At 34.1% G+C, this 19,342-nt stretch overlaps 1 protein-coding gene across 5 annotated transcripts in view; it reads left to right on the top strand.

Annotated features, from left to right (window-relative positions):
- The window catches only part of NBEA (neurobeachin), a 472,765-nt gene that overhangs the window by 181,289 nt on the left and 272,134 nt on the right, over window positions 1-19,342 (top strand). For 4 of the 5 annotated variants that reach the window (XM_090133132.1, XM_090133143.1, XM_090133125.1 and 1 more), the window contains 3 exons: window positions 9,632-9,786; window positions 13,573-13,699; window positions 17,231-17,358. In XM_090133132.1, coding sequence (XP_089989258.1) covers window positions 9,632-9,786; window positions 13,573-13,699; window positions 17,231-17,358 — 410 coding nt within the window. The remainder of the gene's footprint in view (window positions 1-9,631; window positions 9,787-13,572; window positions 13,700-17,230; window positions 17,359-19,342) is intronic. The other variant, XM_090133133.1, reaches the window with a different exon arrangement.

The raw sequence follows: 19,342 nt of genomic DNA, 5'->3' as shown, positions 1-19,342 counted from the left end.
TTCAGATGTTTATTATTAATTCACAAGATGCTAGAAACCTAAGTTAACATGGTGGCATATTAGCTCATCAGATGTCTTTGTAGCCTTTAGAGGGAACTTAACATCAAAATGATTGGAGTGATGAGTTTAAATTCCTGAAGTACAGCTTTATTAAAAAGCATTAAATAGTACGTAGGGAGGATTGCAGTAGGTTGACTATAACTTCTATTTTGTGTGAGCACAAACAGAAATTAGATTCTTCTTGAAACAAGGACCATCATTATAGATGTTCAAAAATAGTTCTGTAGAACTATGGAATTGTTTGAGATGTGCTGTGTATGTCTAGAATTTACATTTTAACAGACACTTCATACTTAATAGGTTCACTTGGGACGTAGAAGCTTTGGGGTTTCTTTTGCTGCTTGCTTTGTTTGATTGTTCTTATCTGCTCTCTTACCCTGCTGACCAAGTTGTGATTCTGTTGTTACCTATACAAAGCATACAACTTTATTTGCATCTTGGTAGTAGTGTATGTTGTGCTACATCAGCCTTTGGTATTATTTATTTCTTCAGAAAAAAAAAAGAAAAAAAAAAAGGATGAGAAAAAAAAAAAAAAGAAAGAAAAAAAAGGTAGTTGTTAAAGCTGAGAAAAAAGAAGATCCATTGTATTAACTTTGTTAGGACATTTTTTTTTCTCTTTAATAGGACATGTTGCTATCTGATTTTGAGTGAGGTAGATCATACATTTTATTATAACCCACAACTGTGAAGAAAACATTGGAAGGCTAGGGCAAGTCCCACAGTCTCGAGAAGTCTTATATTCTTACCTCCACAATTAAAGGGATATTACTGAACTGCTGGTATCATCATAAAAACACTAGTATTCTTAGCCTACAGGACATCAACTTGCTGTTTGGATCTCATGGCTATGTCCCTGAATGCTGACCACTGTTTATACATTGTTATCTGTGTGCTTTGCACATGGTTTCAAAGTACTTACATTAATTTTGTGGTAATCTCTAGAGGTAAATGATAGGTGATTATTTTGCTTTTTTTACAAAGTTGCAAAGAGGAATCAGATTGAGATCCCAACCCTGAAATTTTCTAGGGGGAGCGTGAAAAAAATGGTTGTTCAATAATAACATATTTAATTATATTGTTTAGATTTAATTAAAATATGGCCTGAGAAATCATTACGACTTTTAGCTTGTGATGGTTTGTGATTTTTTTTCTGTGGCCTCTACTATTCTAATCAGCACTGAAAAAAAATGAAAAAAGTTACAGGTTAGTTGCTTGTCAGTGTATTTTCATGTAAATAGAATTGTGTTTACTAGTATAAACTAATAGTCAAAATAATACACACTGAATATTTTTTAGAAGCTAACGCTATGCCTTTGGACCATGTTATTATAGGTTCTGTTGCAGTAGTTCATACAGCTTTTGGTACGTCACTGAACCTTGTGGCCACTGGTCATGTTTATCCTCTCTGGGGAGAATCGTGAGCAATAGAGTGTATTGTTTTGCCAGATTTTATTTGTTTCAGTTCAGCTTTTTTGTTGGCTTTTATAAAGTACACACGGCCATTCTGTATTTATCAGCAAATCAAGATTGCAGATATGCATTTTTTACTTTAATCAAAAGGTATTCCTAGTGATTCTTACTATTATAATTCATTTTTTGCTTACATTTGGGTGGCTATGTGTCTTAGAAGAGTTGCAGTAATAAATAATTACTAGAAAATTAAGAACATCTTTGTTGTTTTAGAGGCTTTCTTTAGCTATAATTGCTCATTTTATATGCAGGGAAATAACACATGAAGTGAACTCCAAGTTAAGAATCCTATTTTATCATTTCATATGATGCATTTTGCTCTGCACGTTCTTGCAGTTGCACACTGCTAATATGCTCACAGAAGTCACTGTGTAACACGCTGCAGTGCGTTCTCAGAATTTGTGCAGTTATAAATGAAATATAAAAGCAGAAAATGTGTCCAACATGTTTTATCGAGCGGGACTTCTGTGCAGTTAATGTATGCAGCCGTTCAAGCACTATCGAATGTAAATGATGAGGTGATATTGATGAAAGGAGGGGATTGAGGTCTCAGGGGGCGCTGATGACGGATTGAACAGAAGCGGCCTTGCCCTGAACGTAACTCAAGTCTGTCGTCTTCACTGCTCAAAGCCATAATGGGAGGTGGCAGTCTGAAATGAGTTGCCACGGCAAAGAGTATTATTTTTGAAATGCTTTCACACAAATCACTAGGCCCTGCATACAACTTAGTTTCATGCTTTAATGTCATCAGGAGGCACAAATTGGTGTGTCTAATTGTTTGCCACCTGCCAGCAAAATGAGCTGCCAGCCAGCCAGACGGGTTTGATTGTCTGTCAGTGATTCAATAGATTGAGAGTGACAACATCAAAAATTTCACTTCAAACTCTGGAGCTCTGAGCAGCTTTTCAGAGACCTCTTCCCCACAAGTGCTTCTGGACAACCGCATTTTTCAATTAGTTTTCAATATATTGCTGCCTTCTGCCTCATCTGTCTTAAGGTAGCTGTAATTACATTATGAGCTATATAAACAGATTTCTGAGGCACGTGAGCCCAGATTCTCAAAGTTATGACATGTCTTTTAACGTCAAACTGAATTCCTTGAAAACGGCATCCAGGATGACATTTTTAGAAGCAAACAAGAAAGGGTTATTTCACCTAGATTTGCAACTAATGGAGCATAACTCACCAACAATTCCTTTGTGCATTCTCATCTTCCACCTGACAAAAATCAGTATCTATTGTTGATTTTAGGGCTTGGGGATTTTCTTGGGTTTTAGTCAATTTGAATTTGTCCCACTAGAAAACTCAAAACATTAACATTTGTGAATTTATTTCGAATTCTATCTAGGACTGCATTCTAAAGCTTACATTTTTTTTCCATTCTACTTTTTTTCTGGTAGAGAGCTGTTAGAACAAAGCTGTTTTTGAAATTGAGAGTGCTCTTGGTTGTAACCATTGTTTATTATTCTTTCAAACCGAGATAATTTATATGTATTTTCTGTAGTTAGCAGAATTATTCCAATAGGAAGCATTCTTGTATAAGCTGAAAACATTGAGTTCTTGGAAGTGAGAGCAGTTATTTTTCTCCCTATTAAATATGTTGTTCACCTTTAATCACGACATTATCACTTTCTAAATTGGAATATTATGGAGTTTTATAGTTTTAATGCTCATTAAATTCTTAAAAACGACATCTTGAAATATTTTGAAGGACCCACTTTTGAAGTATTTTAATCTTGTTTTTTGTTTATAGTTGGTTTTTGGTTTTCCGTAGAAAGTCCTTGGGCTTAAAGGTATTTATATGATAGAGAAGGTGGACATTTTGTGAGATTCAGTCAGGGTACGTGTTCTGTCAGATAGCATGAAGAAAGAAGTTATTTTAAGATTGCATTTAAATCGATAATTATATTTATTATATTTAGACTATATTTGGAAGTATTACTCAGAGTCTCTGTGTTTTGGTAGAATATATGTATGCATATAAATTTTACTGTTCAACAGAATGGGAAAAAAACAACAACTGTGAGAAAAGTGGTAGGAGGAGGAGAAAATATTGCTTTTTATAGTAAAGACTTAAGAGCTCTTCACTCTATATTTCCTAAAGTAGCAGTTAAAATAGATCCAAAAGAATGGGAATTATGGTTTCAGATCCTGTTAGACAAAGAAGGGAGCTGAAGTTGCATTGTCTGTATTCCTGAACAGTGTCATAGCCTCTGATGTACTAAATAAAATGGAGGAAAATGTGGGAGGGCTACTCCATCCCAGCTGTTCATTTAGAACAACTTCATCCTATATTAATAGATTCTAGTTAATGAAAATTTGGCATATTAATCCTTGATTGTTTTTCATCAAGCTGTTATCGTGTTCCTTTTGTTATCATTTACCAGTCTATGCTCAAATAGCTCTTTAAAAATTCATCTTATAACCTCTTTAATGTGCATCTTTTCATATTCAGTGCATGAAACTTTAGCTATAACTTATCTGAAGTTTATATATGGTTTATCAGGAGAAGCTTGTATCTTTTTACTCTATGATATGATCCAGTAGATATGCAGTTGAAAATTATGCTGGATTTCTGTCTTGTTTTTTTTACCTGCATAGGTCTGTATAAAATAGATGTTAAATTTGTATTGACTGTTAGAGAACTGATGCTTTTTAGTGCTTGATTTTTTGATTTTTTTTTTACATCATACATACATGATTAGGTACTTTCCCCAGTCCCAGCCATCTCATAATATTTGCTAATAGTTTTTTTTTGTCATTCAGTGATTTTTCTGGAATTTAATGTATGACATTTTACCTTACTCTCTATTCATATTCTTCAAATTCATTACACTTGCAATATTTCCAGTTTCTTTATTCAGCCGTGACCATTCATCTTACGTGATAGCTTTTTATCTCTTACAGTTTTTCCTTGTTTCTTGTCAATATATTTTCTTATTTTAGATGCTTCAGTTAATTTATCCTAAATCCAAGGGAGATGCAAGGGACTGTGAATTTCACTGGGGGGTGAACACTGAAACTCCTGCTTCATCTGAAAATAAAAAATCAAAGGCCTTCATTTCCCTGTTCTAGAACCACTTCTGAGATGATTCACTTCCTTTATTTAGAAGAAAAGCACATTTTCTTTAGTAGATTAAAAGCATGTTATATAGTTTAAAGTTTGGAAGTTTTGATGAATGCATTATATAAAATAATTTAAAAATCAATAACTGGACATTCAGCACTAAGACTTCATTTGCACAAGCCTCAAAGATTATATAGCTCTGTTATTCTTCCACATATTCAATATGCCTCACATTTCCTTATCCAGCTTTTCTTCTCCGTGACTGTTGACTCTGAGTTACATCTTTCCTTCTCAATTTCAGATGAATCTATCTTAATGCAATCAGCCGAATAGAAGGTTGTGTAAAGTAGGATTCAAAATGTGGTATTAATACATGCTAACAAATTTTACAGATTCAAACCACAGTCTGAGGCTGAAAACAGGCTGAATAATGAATAATCAGCAGTATACATTATTCGTAATATATTGAACATGCGTATAGGTATAGAGAATGCAGCCCAGGGCTCCGTCCAACCTGGCCTTGAGCACATCCAAGGATAGGGCACCCACAGTCTCTCTGGGCAGCTGTGCCAGTGCCTCACCAGCCACTAAGTAAAGAATCTTCCTACCGTCTAATCTAAATCTATTTTCTTTCTGTTTAAAAACATTATCCCTTGTCCTATCGCTGCCCTCCCTGACAAAGAATCTTTCCCTATCTTTCTTGTAGGACCCCTCTAGCTACTGAAAGGCCACAATGAGGTCTCCCTGGAATCTTCTGTTCTTCAGGCTGAAAAACAACAAACTCTCTTAGCTTGAGAGAAATCCTCCTGCTTTCTGCTGTGGGGAAAGGAGAGCAGGGGCAAGAATATCAATTCAGCCTTAAGAGGTTTCACATATCCCAGAAGAGTGTACAGCAATTCTAGTTTAGTTGCTGCTGCTCAGCTAGATAATACAAGACATCCAGTATTGGAGGCTCATGTCTGACCTCCAGATTGACCAGAGTGATTAAGATGGAGGGCCTTTGGATTTCAAAATGGAGAAGAGATTCAGAATGTGGATCAGAACGAAAGAGAGAAAATGTACTGCTGTACAAACTGATTTGTCTATCACCAGCACTGAGTAGCTAAAATTTTAAGGAAAGCTTACTTGAGAGCTTTTTTTTTTTTTTTTTTTTTTTTTGCAGTTCAACACATGAACGGTGTAATTTTCTATCTAAACATTTCATGTGAATTAATAAACTGCAGACAAATTCTGTAGCCATTTGCTGAAGTTATTTAATACACTACGTGAGTGATGTGCAGGTTAGACCAGCACTCATGTTAAACATGATGTGAATTACGATTACTTCAGACCTAGACTTGGAATTTGAAAAAGACACTCAGAGCAACAGAATATTCATTAGTAGGCCCATTTCTTTATAGAATTGCAAACTACCTGATGAACTGAAAAAGAAAATTAGTTGCTACAGTCAATTGCTACTAATCCTTCGCTGACTAACTCACTGATGAACATTTGGGACTGGAATTATGTGAACAATTTTTGAATGAAGTCTAAAATATATTGTGTAAAACATTGTCTAAAAAGAAATGTCAGAATATTTTCTTCTAGTCCTTAGATTTCTGTTTCTTCATGAGAGAAATATCTGAATGTCTGTCAGAGTTGCATATAAGGCATCTATCACATAAATTTCTTTCTTCCATTCATATTATCTTCAGGTAAATAACTATGCATCTTTCATAAAGCTTCTTTGGTTTGATTTGCCTTCTGCTTTCACCCTGTAGGCCATTGGAGTGATTTGATTGGCTAAAAGAATGTTGTTTTGTTTTGAACTTGAAAGCAATCAGTCGTTCTATTTCACTTTTCTTGCTCTGTTGCTACTTTGATTGTTTTGCACATTTTTTTCTTCATTCTACTGTGTTGTTCATATGTCTACTTAGTCTCCTTCATCTGCATGTCATTCTGTATATTCACTTGCTTTGTCTTGTTTTATTAGTAGGAATGAGACATTTTGACAAGATTACCATGTATGACATGTCAGAAAAATGCATTTTCTTTCAGCTCGGTTGATTGTGTCTCACTGATATTACATACTCTTATGGCAGAGATGTTTCTCACGATGTTCCCTCATAATTTTAAATTTAATAACACCTGACCTGTCTTCATATCCTGATTCATACCTTAAAAGAACGTGAACCGCATGAAGAACATCAGTACTTGTTGAACATGGGGAAGACTGTCCCTTTTTTGAAAAAGGAGCTGATTTTCAGTCTTAATTTACACTCCTAATAAAATAGTCTCCTAAACTTTACCTGGAGGCCGGTCTCTTGTGTCTCAGGAATGAAGTTGATATATGCAGTCCTTGCTTTGCTGTATAGGTAATCTTTTGGATGCTGTGAAAGACCAATTAACTCTCTGAAGCTAAAGAGAAAGATTTTGAATTTGGCTTCATATTTTTTGGAAAGTTAGTAAAGAAATAGGAAATAGTTCTGTAGCATTGTATCAGCAATTTAACAGATTCAAATAGGAGACCTTATAGGATGAGAAAAATATATTTTCTTAAAAAGAAAAGGAAAAAGAAAAGGAAGAAAAAGAGGAAAGGAGAAAGGAGAGGGGAAAGGAGAGAGGAGAGAGGAGAAAGGAAAGGGGAAAGGAGAAAGGAAAGGAGAAAAGAAAGGGAAAAGGGGAAAGGAAAGGGGAAAAGGGAAAGGAAACGGGAAAGGGGAAAGGGGAAAAATCTCACACTCTTGTCTCACATTTGCAAGCACTAGAGTGTATGTGTGTCTATGAAGTCTGAAGTCTGTGTAACAGTCAATTACCTTATGCTTGCATCTAGGTGCATGTCCAGTATCTGCTGCAATGATGTGTATAACATGGATACACGCTTCTGTCTCACATCTCCTAGTTTCTTTTTTAAAAAATATTTAATTTTCTTAGAGAGTGTTTTTGTTGTTGTTGTTGGTTTGTTTGTTTTCATTTCTTTTTTGTTTTTTACTCTTATGGAGCTATCAACAACATCTCTTTCCTTTCCCACCTTTATGAGCTTTGCTACACACATTCTTGGGCAGCTTAATAAATGCACCATTAACATAGGCCAGTCTGAGATTCCTGTGCGATTTCTTCTTGTGTCTCAACACCCAGATATAGTAGGATGGTTGAGGTGAGAAGGGACCACTGGAGGTCACATGGCCCAGCCCTTTCTCTTGCAGGGACACCCAGAACAGGGTGCTCAGCATCATGTCCAGGCAGATCTGGAAGATCCCCAAGGAGATGCCACAGCCTGGGCTTGTGCTCTATAATCTGTGGGATATCCAAACTCATACTTCATTGGCACTAATCTTAGCTTCCTTATTTTATTGCATTTCTGTACAGAGATGCTGTAAGTAATGAATGGTTTTAGTTTCCTTTTGAGATTACTGTAATCAGGACATAGTCTTGCTTCAGATGCACAAGATGTCTTGTTTGTGTGACACTGTAGGGACTCTGCTCTTGTTGGTACCTGTTCAGTATTCCTGACCTCAAGTATTCACGTATTCCAGAAACTGAGTCTTTGGTTGAAGTATTAATTGAGCTTGAGATCTTTTTGCATGGACAGGAGCTGATCTTAGGAAATTTCATACTGTTACATAGCAGATTAGTCTATATCTGTAGGCTCAGTTTTATGCACCTGCAGCTGCACTATAAACACCATATCCACAAAGATTGTAGGAGATCAGCAGAGGAAAGGAATTATTTTAGGATCACTTATCTTAACCAATAGCTACTGAATTTTGCACACTCATCTTCTCCTAATGCAAATGGAATGAGACAGAAAACCATCCATATGCCTAGAATTACCTTTCTGAAGTACTTGCTTCAGGGTAGTTTTAAAACTGTTGTTCAGAGTATAGAGATGTTAGCTGGTGCTGTGATCCCCACTGGAAAGAGTAAAGAAAAAATATTACTTATGAACACTTTGTATGTCATCAAGAGATAATTAAAAGAATAACAGTTGTACACAACTTTCTCAATGGCATCACCTGTACAATTTGCATCAAATTTGAATTAAAATCCAGAAAGACTGAGGATTTAGATGTGTATAAACAAACTCCATTACAATAGAAATAAATAAAAGAAAATAAGCAGCTTTTGATCCACAGTGTGCTATCATATTTAAATGAAAGTGTAACAAAATAACCACCAAAGGAACTTCTGCAGCAAAATGAGGCCACAACAAAATAGTTGAGTTTTCTTCCTACTTTGTATGGTTACAATAACTATTCTTAGCTTCAAAGAAAAAAGTACCTGCTTAAATAGAAAATATGTATGATGAATTAAAAAAAAAAAAAATCAGGTTTTCTACTGAAATATGCATTTTTGGAGCAGATACTTTTTGTAAAGATGTGGATGTATTAAATGGAAAAATTTAAATTTACCAGTCTGCATTTTGCAGTCCTATGCTGAAAAAGTATTCAGTAAATGTCCCTGTAATCTTTTCCTCCTTCTTCCCTTTTAATCTGTGCAACAAATCTTTTGGTTTTGAGATTCGAAAGAAGAGTGCTTTAAGATTAGATGTGCATATGTGAATGTTTGTTTGAGTGCAATAAGTCATCTGTATATATGTGTGTGTATATTATGAGATACATATCTTCCATTTTTGTGTGGAAGGCATGTTCTCTTCTAAAATGCTTACAAATTCTTAAGGCTACTTTTAAATGAGCATAATATCTGTATTCTGTGATTAAATGTTTACTAGCAGTACAATGGCATAGTTTTTTGACATTTTCTTTGCAAATCTAGGACACAGGTGCTCATAGTGTTGTCAATAGCTTATCAATGAATGTTGACACGTTTCCATTTTGAAGGCATTGGAAGAGAAATTGAGTTTCTCAGCATCACCTGAAACTGCAGGCAACAGTCAGTTAACATAATCTCCATCTACCCAGAAAGAATAAGGAAATTGCTGTTATTGCGTGTTCTTACCAAGAGCGTTATAACGGAGCGTAATCTCATAATAAACAAATGTTCCTGCTAATTCTGCTGTAGAATTTTCATAATCTGCTGTTCCTTTTCCTGCAGGAGTGTGGTCGTGCCAGTGAAGAAGCCTCCACCAGGTAGCCTGGCTGTGACCACAGTTGGAGCTGCCACAGCAGGGAGCGGGCTGCCACCGGGTAGTACACCTAATATCTTTGCTGCAACAGGAGCTACACCAAAAAGTATGATTAATACAACAGGTATTGTCCTTAAATATTTTTGTGACCCCCATTTTTCCTGTCTGTTCTTTGGTTTTGTTGTTTTTAGTGATTTATTTTCTTTTTCAGCCATCTTTTCTGTTACTGTTTTTGTACTTTTCAAATTTAAAAAAAAAAAAAAGAAGAAAAAAAAGAAAAGGAAGATTAGGTCTTGGCCTTTGTTAGTTACAGAACTTTCTCTTGGTTTATGTTTACTATCTTTGATATTGCACAATGGACTTGTGCAGCCTTTGAATAAGTTGAGAATTCAAGTGAACTAGCTTTTCCATGCTCTGCAGTAGAGGATGCTTGTATGATATATACCAATAAATATCTCCTTATGCATCAAAGAAATTAAAGAATCCTAGGTAGGCATATACCATACATTGTTGAGTTCAGTTTATTTGGTAATTATTTGTCAATAAAAATTATTCTATGTTTTTTGGAAGTTTTTTGAGTAAGAACCTACCTAATTTAACTCCGGTTGTGTCTTCTCAGTCACAGTTTATTGTGACCTATAGAAGGAGTACAGAACTTCTTAATTATTTAAAATAGTAATAGTAGAATTGTCTTTCATGAAAGAGCCTGTTGACCATGGAGGCTGTGGTTTCCTATCATAAATGAATCCTTACTGTGAGAGCAACTGATGTTTACTTAAACTCCTTTGAAATGTCTGGCTTTGCTATGTTTTCTTTCTAAACTAAGCAAAAGCACTTGAGAGAAGAGCTCTCTTCAAGGATATCACAACTGCTGTCAGAGGTTGAGAAAATGAAAATCTCCCTGGGGTTGCAGAAAATGAGGGGAAAGCTTTTGGCATCTTTCTACTCCATGCAGTAATATGAAGACGCTCGTTTTTTTTCTTTCCTGTTGCAGATTACCTTTAATACCTGGTAATAGAACTTTCTATTTATTTAAGGATTAAAAAAAAATAAATCTAAAAAATCTAATAATCCTAAAGCAGATGGGAGTAATAGAGCTCTAAATATTGTTATCATTTCTATAAATGCTTTCCTTTTGTGTAGCCACTTCTGTTAATCTTGAATGGATTTCCTTTTAGGTCCTCTTGTATCATGCAAAAAATACTCTACAATGAAAATCTTGTTTTCCAAATTGTATTGAGTAGTGTGAGCTTTTCAGTCTCCTCACTGATTAAAGATCTGGAGTGTTTTGGCTGGAATGTAGTAGCTCTTCTTTGTAAGTAATAGCATTTAAAAACGAGTCACATCCCTGTAGAGGACAGTTTTGCAGATACCATGGTTCACTGTGAAAGGGTTTTTTTGTTTTTTTTTTCTTGTTTTGATTTTTTTAAATAGATTTTATCACTTTTTTTTTTTTTTTTTCTGGTAGGTTTTTGTTTTGTTTTCTTTTAGTGCAACCATTTTTGTCTCCCAGTCTGTGGATTAGCTTGATTTATGGGAAAGTATTGATTAGATAGAACTCCAGCAAGTATTAGATCTAATTAGTAAGAACTATATGTGTGTTGAATTTCTTGTGATCTTATTTAGTTCTTTTATGCCTGAATTCCCCCAAATGAAACATATTAATTCTTTTAAGAATTAGTTTTAAATGTATTTCCTCTCCAATATATGTTTAAAGGTTTGAATTTATCATCAACAGTTTAGAAATGTTAAATGCATTAATGGCAGTAAAAATTAGCATAACATAGAAAATGTATAAGTATTAAATAAAAATGCTCATTTCACAATTTTTAACTAAGTTAAAACAGTTATCATATATGTCAGTTTTTGAGATGTAGACATCAATTATCCAGATGTTTTCTGGTTTGTATACACGTAGACTCTGCAAAATTATCTATGTAATTAATGATTTTAGAGTAGTAAAGAGAAATTCATTAAAGAGAGATTTTTACTGTGATGAAAAAGGAACATTATACAGTTTTTTTAGAAACACTAGGTGTCCCCCCAAACCTATTTACAGCTGATTTTACAGTATGTCACAGATGCCATGCCAATGTAATTTTATATTTGAGACCTGTTCTTTGCTGGACTTCTGAAGAAGGTGTGGGGTTTTTGTATCTTTGTTTGTTTGTTTGAAGTTTTTTGTAGATTGGAATCCATGTTTATGTTCTCTATGTCATCGCTGTCATAGTCAATGTCACTGTCATGATGAAATGAGATGAGTGTTACTGATGCCCTTTCAATGTGTTGAGTGTTTCTGTTGAGAGATTTTCTTCTTTCATTTCTTTAAGAATATGTTTCTGCTGTTATAGAATTGATGTCTGTAATTCCTGCCTCGATTCTCAATTCTGTGTTAAATATATAGTCTTTAGTCTGTTTTGCCTTCTCTGCTGGGGGCATCACTGGTTAAATTACTTACCAACTGCTATTTTTAGACAAAAGCCATAATGAAAAAAAAAAAAAACTTTGGAAGGAGAGGAATCTATCATTACTTTAGTAGCATAACAAAGCCTAGTTCATTTTGATATTGATGTAACTGGTTTTAGTTGGCCAGACAAAAGTCAAATCTTTATCTAAGTTCTTTTTCAACAAAAAATATTTAAAGGCAAAAAATATATATGTTTGTCCCTCCTATCTGAAAAGTTTTCACCATTACCAGCATTTGACCTCAACTTCATTGTCAGATGGCTGCTTAAGCAGTTATGAAACTGTAAAGGCTTTCCTGAGATTTTATTTTTTATTTATAAGAAATTGATACATATATATATATATATGCAGATATTTACACCTATATCACAATTGATAACACTGATCAGCAACAAGGAGTTACCAGTTATCATTTTTAAAAGTGTTGGAACAGTTGATCCCTAAGCTTCAGTTTCTGGGTCCTCCCATCTCTCATTGCTAACCTGGCTAAATCTTCTTCATTGCTTGTCACCCCCAACTCTGGTAGCACAGCCATCCCTCCAACTGCACCACTGTTGTTGATACCTATGTTACCATGATGTATTACACAGTGACTGTGCAGCAGAACACTGACAGCATTTATCAAGATTCTCTTGCTACCGCTCGTGGCCACTGTATGCCTTTTCTGTTTTGCTTCAGAGAGTCTGAACTCACAGTGCCGTTTCAGCAAACATGATAGATTGGCATTTAGAGTCTAAGTTTAGCCCTTAGCTCTGACCCAGATCACATAAAGTATAAATGTACACTCTGTCTGCATCTTTTTTTTCTGAGCAGCTGTTCACAACCCATTGAAATGATACCCTCGCTGCCCTCCCTGCTTTTAAGGTCTAAAAATTCTCCTTGACTTGAGTAAAGAAACTGAAAAAGTAAAAATTAGAATCTTATTAGAGTATTATAATTCTTTTGAACACTGGTTTCCACCATTACTTGCTGAAGGAATGTGTGTTTTCTATTTTCTCTGTTATTTATTTAAATTTATATTCTATTTTCTGCCTATAGTTGCAACTGGGCAGCCAAGAAGTGTGTATATATAGAAAAAAATGTAATAGTTAAGCTTCTATTCTCCACTCAAGCTCATCTTAAATATACCTCTATTTTAGAAAGATCTTGCTTTACATGATGATGTAAAAATATTTTCATCTTTGGAATGTAATTTGGGAATAATGAAAATGAGGTAAGGATTTATTTTGCCTGACTTTCAGTAGTTATTTAAGTTTATTATAACTATACCAGCAAAATGAGGTATTAATTTGTATTATACTCACATTGAATGTTTTTAATTGTTTTAGAGTAAGTAACATGATTTCTTTACTTAAAAATAGATTAATAAGACGAGCTATATTGAAAGTCTCTAAAAGCTGTATTTTTTCAGACCGAATTAAGACCTGTATTTTTTGGGGGACAGGTGCAGTAGACTCAGGATCTTCTTCTTCCTCTTCGTCATCCAGCTTTGTGAATGGTGCTACCAGCAAAAATCTTCCAGCCGTCCAAACTGTTGCTCCAATGCCAGAGGATTCAGCTGAAAACATGAGGTATACAAGCTCTAACTTTTACCATTTCTCCTCCTACAACAACCTCATACATGCAAAACAGTGTTAAAAGAAATACGTAAAAATGTGTTTCAGTTTCTTTTGTATGCTCTACTGTAGTTATTTGTATAATTCAATGGATATTTACAAACATTTGCAATACTAGGAATGTACAGGCCATAATAGTACTATAATAGTACTTCACTGAAAATTCTAACTTCTTTGAACTATGCCAGACACTGAAACTTTGTTAAGAGTTATTTTTTAGTTGACCAGCTCTTTGCTATCAGTGAAAGCAAAAATCAGAACACAAGCACAGCTGGGCAACAGGGCACTGGGGAGTGGAGAGAAAACCTCTTCTGAGCAAACAAAAGCCCTATTTAGGTTGGAAAGGGTGAAACCGGACATGCATTCATGTAGCTAACTAAAAGGCATGCTAGATCTGAGTTGGTATAGCAAGGGGCACATGCCATGGAATAGCTAATACTCCTTCAAAATTACCCTCTAAAATTCCTATTGCTTGTCTTTCTATACTAGCTTCTTCTGCAGTACAACTTTAAAACAATTTGAGGTTAAGTTCATAAAATTGAAAGAAGGATTTTCTTCTTCCATTACAAAGTAATGCATCCATCCTTACTGCAAGGTCTGGATGATAACTGTGAGCGTTTGTGCTTCCCTGGATTTCTTCCTTTCTTATGCACATTCATAAGTAGGCACACAGAAATTAGGCTTAATATCCAAAGAGGTGAATGATGCACTGATTGATAAAGAGCAAATTGATTGTTCTGTAATTTCCCATTTATAAGCTTGCTACATTTAGAAGAGGAAAGTAAACCTGTATAACATCTAATAGCATGGTACTGTTGAGCATAAAACCCTACCAAGGAAGTAATTTAAATGGTTCAGATAGCAATGTTAGTTTTTATAGTAGCGATTTCAATAATTTCCAGAATTCCTTGTCTGTTGGGTTATATGCTTTGCATTTCAAATTTTTATATGAAGTTTTTTGTTGGAATTTTATCATTTCCCTTGAAATAAATCACTGGTCTTTGGACTCTTTGGATTTTTATTTAGATTTAACAAACTATTTTGAAGAACTGTTTGGGTTCCCTGCAATTTATACTGTGTATTACATTAGGTTTAATAAAAACTGTTCTTGGTATTCTTGGTAGGCTTTTGTAAACCTGTTTTCATGGCTGAACTAAACAAATTGCATACCTAATTCTCCCTCTAAAAGTAAATCTCCTCCGTTCCTTTTTTTGTGCTAATTCCAGCACTAGCCTATAAGAAATCTTCACAGTGTTATTTGCTTTTTTTGCTCAATGTTTGAAAAGTGTTTCCTCTAATCTGATACTATTGCTGTGCTCTTTCAGTCTTCCCTGTCCCAATGTATTACTTTTGTGTACTTTTATGATAGATATCATATATAATTTATATTCTGACATGTGTAGCCTTTTACTTGCAAAATAAAGAATCTTGAATTTGGATGGTATTAAAATTTTCTTTGCATTTAAAAATATCTGCAAGTGGAGTGGAGAAAACTTTGGGTTTTTTTACAGAATATCCTTTAAAACTCTTAATTCAGTCATGAAATCCCCAGAGAGTTTCCAAGTGATTGCAGGGTGCATTATAAGGTATAATAGACATGAGAAGCAGCTGTAGTATCAGATCAGGCTGTTTGTCCTCTTTTGCTGCTCTTTGTGCATGAGTGTGAACCAAAAATTCAGTAGATGGGCCACCTGCTTTCCTGAATCATTTTGGGTGTCTCTTTATGCTTTTTTCTTAATTCTGTTTGTTATTTTTGAAATCAGAGGACCAGAACTCCAGTCAGTTTTCAACATGTAAATGCACCAGGGATTTATATCAAGGCAAACAAGACTTTTTTCCTTTTTTTTTTAATCCATTTAAATATTAAATTCGGATATTTGATATGTATTTTTGAAGAGTGCTAAACTTTGATCTCATGCTTTCACAGAATACTATCCCAAATTCCCCATTAATAGATCCATAATATACTAAAACCATCAGTAATCCATTTAATAGTAAGGTGTTTATTATCATCCAGGGTGTTGATTAACAAGACATCCAAAGCTTCTGTGTCACTGGATTCTTAAATAAAAGTTTTTTCAATTGTACATAAAGTTGTCAGAGTTAAATGAACTCTAAAATCAGAATGGATTTAAAATCTGTTCTGTAAATAAATAAATTTGCAATGAAAAGTTATAATTTAGAGAAGTCTTGATTAATCTAGCAGGTTTGTTTGTTTTGGTTTGTTGTTTTTTTTTAATCTCTAGCAGCAAAATCTTAGTATAGATTCATGTTTCAAATGAAAAACTCCAAGATAGTCATCAGTTTTTCAAGTAGATTCAAGAGAAGCTCTATCATAAAACAAAGACTGGTGATATGGAAACCTCCTTTAGAATATCAGAAAATCAGTATCTGAATTTGAAATGGGAGGGCAGCATGCTGAAAGAAAATAAGCTATAGGAACTCAATAAAATCACTTTAAGTTATTCAAAGAAACCTTCCTTTTTGTTTATAATGTCATCTTTTTTTTTCAAATGTAGGAATCTTCATATGACTCAAATGAGTCTTATTTATAGTTTGCAGATGGTAGATACTACTGCAAATTTAAAAAGTCAGTGTTCATTCTCTTGTTTTCTATTAATAAATAAAACTTCTTCCTATTAATGTTCCTTTAAACACAATAATATTTTGGTATTGTAATTCCAATGTGAACAAAATACTTGCTGACACAAGCAGTCTGAAAAAATTATATATAAATTCATATATTGGTAGACCAGAATATGTATGTACTGTAGTTTATATTTTTTGAGTAATAATTTATTTCTCTGAAGTAACACTGCAAGTTTTTAATCTTGGCATAAGAGTTTCAGAGGGCACAAGTGTTATGCCTTGTCAAGTTTTTAAAGTGAAGAGGGCATAAAAAAGGAATCTGATTGGCTTAATTTGTGATCACATTGCCTCAAAGTTGAAGAAAAGTATGTTGATATCCTTGACTCCTATGCTAGATCTTTCTCATGCATTTTCTGGTCAACTACTGAAATACCACATATGTTATGTGAAAGCTTGAAGAAAAAAATCAAGCTATCTGTGATTGCTTTACATGAATAAACATTTTTCAAGCTCTCAAATGTATATAAAAAGTAAGTTGAGATAGGTGCAATAGTTACACTTGAATCTCTCACCTTCCTATTGTGTTTATATGATAAACTTTAAATGCTAAACCTTAATTGATGTACAATAAAATAATAAATGACTCTTGTAATAATCTTAAAAATGAGAATAAAATTTGTTCTTGTTTTGGAGTACCCTGTAAATGCTGTAGAATTTGAGGCTGAGATGGCTTTTTTGTTTATATTGAACCATTTAAGCACCATAAAATTTAGTTAAATTATGGTCTTCCTTTTCTCTAAGTAACTTATAGCAACTTTTAAAAACAGGTGTGGTTTGACATCATTTAACTTCCAGTTTTTAATCTTTCCTCAAATCATGGTCTCTGTTTTTCCACAGTATCACGGCAAAGCTTGAGAGAGCCTTAGAAAAGGTGGCCCCTCTCCTGCGAGAAATTTTTGTTGATTTTGCCCCTTTTCTATCCCGAACATTATTGGGCAGTCACGGACAAGAGCTGTTGATTGAAGGTACTGTTTCTGTTACATTCTATTTTATTTAGCTATTAGAAGAATGATATGAAAAATGTTACTTTTCAATGATTTTTCATAAGTAAAAGAATTGGTTGTTAATGTCTTGTGGTTTAACTTATTCCTATTTAACTTTTTTTTTTTTTTTTTTTTTTTTTTAAGTAATTTGAAATATCAGCTTCTGTTTCCAGTTTTTTTTTTCCCTGAGTTGCTGTGTAACTCAGGAAATAACATTCTGTCATCATGGATTGCAAAAACCTCTCCATAATATGCTTTTCCCTTCTCAGAATACTTTTGCGTTTTTCATCCTGATTTTGAGAAACGGGTGATACTGTAAAAAAGTGTATTGAATTTGCATGGAAGAAAATAAATTGAAGAATGTGGTCTAACATTATTGATATATGCATCTGGATTTGGTAGGGGCGCTGTTTGCTCTGGTAGGTCAGTTGGTAAAGAGTTATCCCAAGGGAAATTAATATCAATGATTGATTAAATTGATTGATTGATTAAGAAAAGTTTTTTTAATGTATAGTAATGTTAACGTTACTGCTATGTAGTTATAAAATTTGGGAAAATAAATTCTCATAAGTAAGACAGTAAGTAATGCAGAAATTATGCTAAGTGTGAATAGGGTAAGCTTATGCAGGAAGTAATGAATCAATGCAAATGCATACAAAACAGTGAATTGACATGAGCATGCACTGTTCTTACATCATACATCCAGAAGCACATATTCAGCCAATTAATTTTTTTTTTCCTTTCATAATTATTCTTACACACAGTATTGTTGTTTTTCTGAGAGGAAAAAGTCATTATGACTTCAAGTTGAGCCAGGGGAACCTTAGGTTGGATATTAGGAAAAAACTTTTTTACAGAAAGAGTTGTTAAGCACTGGAATAGGCTCCCCAGGGAGGTGGTTGAGTTTAAACACATCCCTGGATGTGTTTAAAAACTGTTTGGATGTGGTGCTCAGGGACATGATTTAGAGGAGGGTTGTTAGGGTAAGATGGTTAGGTTGTGGTTGGGCTTGATGATCTCTGAGGTCTTTTCCAACCTGAGCAATTCTATGATTCTATTATTCTGTGATTAGTGCGAGGCTTGTAATGTGTGAAGATCTATGAAACAAACAAACAAACAAACAACACAGTTTGTGTTCAAATGTCAAAACACCTTCTACTATATATGCATTTTCTCTAAATACTTTAGAGTATAGTCTTTCTAGGGTCTTTGTTGATCCTCACATTGGCCCTCTTTTGTTCTTAATGCTAGAAATATTTAATTTTATGATTAAAATCTTTTAAATATCCTTTTCCTTTTTTTGTTCTAAATTTTTAATACAAGGAATGGTAAAGTAGCTTTATAATTCTTGGAAACTTCCGATGTTTTGTATTCTTTATTTCATAGCTATGAGTAAGTTGCTGCTCTCATTTTAATGAGCAACTCATTGAGAACATTGAGATGACTGTAAAATGTTTCAAGGATTTCATCAAGTCTTTCATTTCAAAATCAATTGCAAAATTCATAGCGGTTTTACCCTCTTCTTTTTGACAACTAAAGTATATTTGAACTAAAGTGTATTTAATTACACTTTAGTTTTTGTACAATATAGATAAAATTGTCTTCGTTTCATCTCAGGTATAGATTAACAAGTTCTTAAAAACTAAACAGGGCTCCAACAGTTCTCTGCATATGATCTCCTGAAAAGCAAGATGCTGCAGGAACACCATGACTACATGGCAGTATGAATTTATGTCATTGCCTGTTTCAGAGATGAGGTTTTGCTGGCTGTAGCATTCTTCCCGTACTCCGTTTGCCTGCCTTTCAAAATGCTGTCTTCTGTGACTCAGGCATCTTATTCATTCTCATGAATCATTGGTTGTGAATCTAACATGGAGTTAATTCCTAAAAGACAGTACTTTCACCCCAAGATATTGAAATAGCAATCTGTAAAGAACAAATCCATACACAGGTTAAATTTGTATAC

This window comes from Phasianus colchicus, chromosome 1 (genome assembly GCF_987193195.1).
Source record: "Phasianus colchicus chromosome 1, bPhaCol1.hap1.1, whole genome shotgun sequence".
NCBI lineage: Eukaryota > Metazoa > Chordata > Aves > Galliformes > Phasianidae > Phasianus > Phasianus colchicus.
This window is presented reverse-complemented; position numbering and strand designations above follow the sequence as displayed.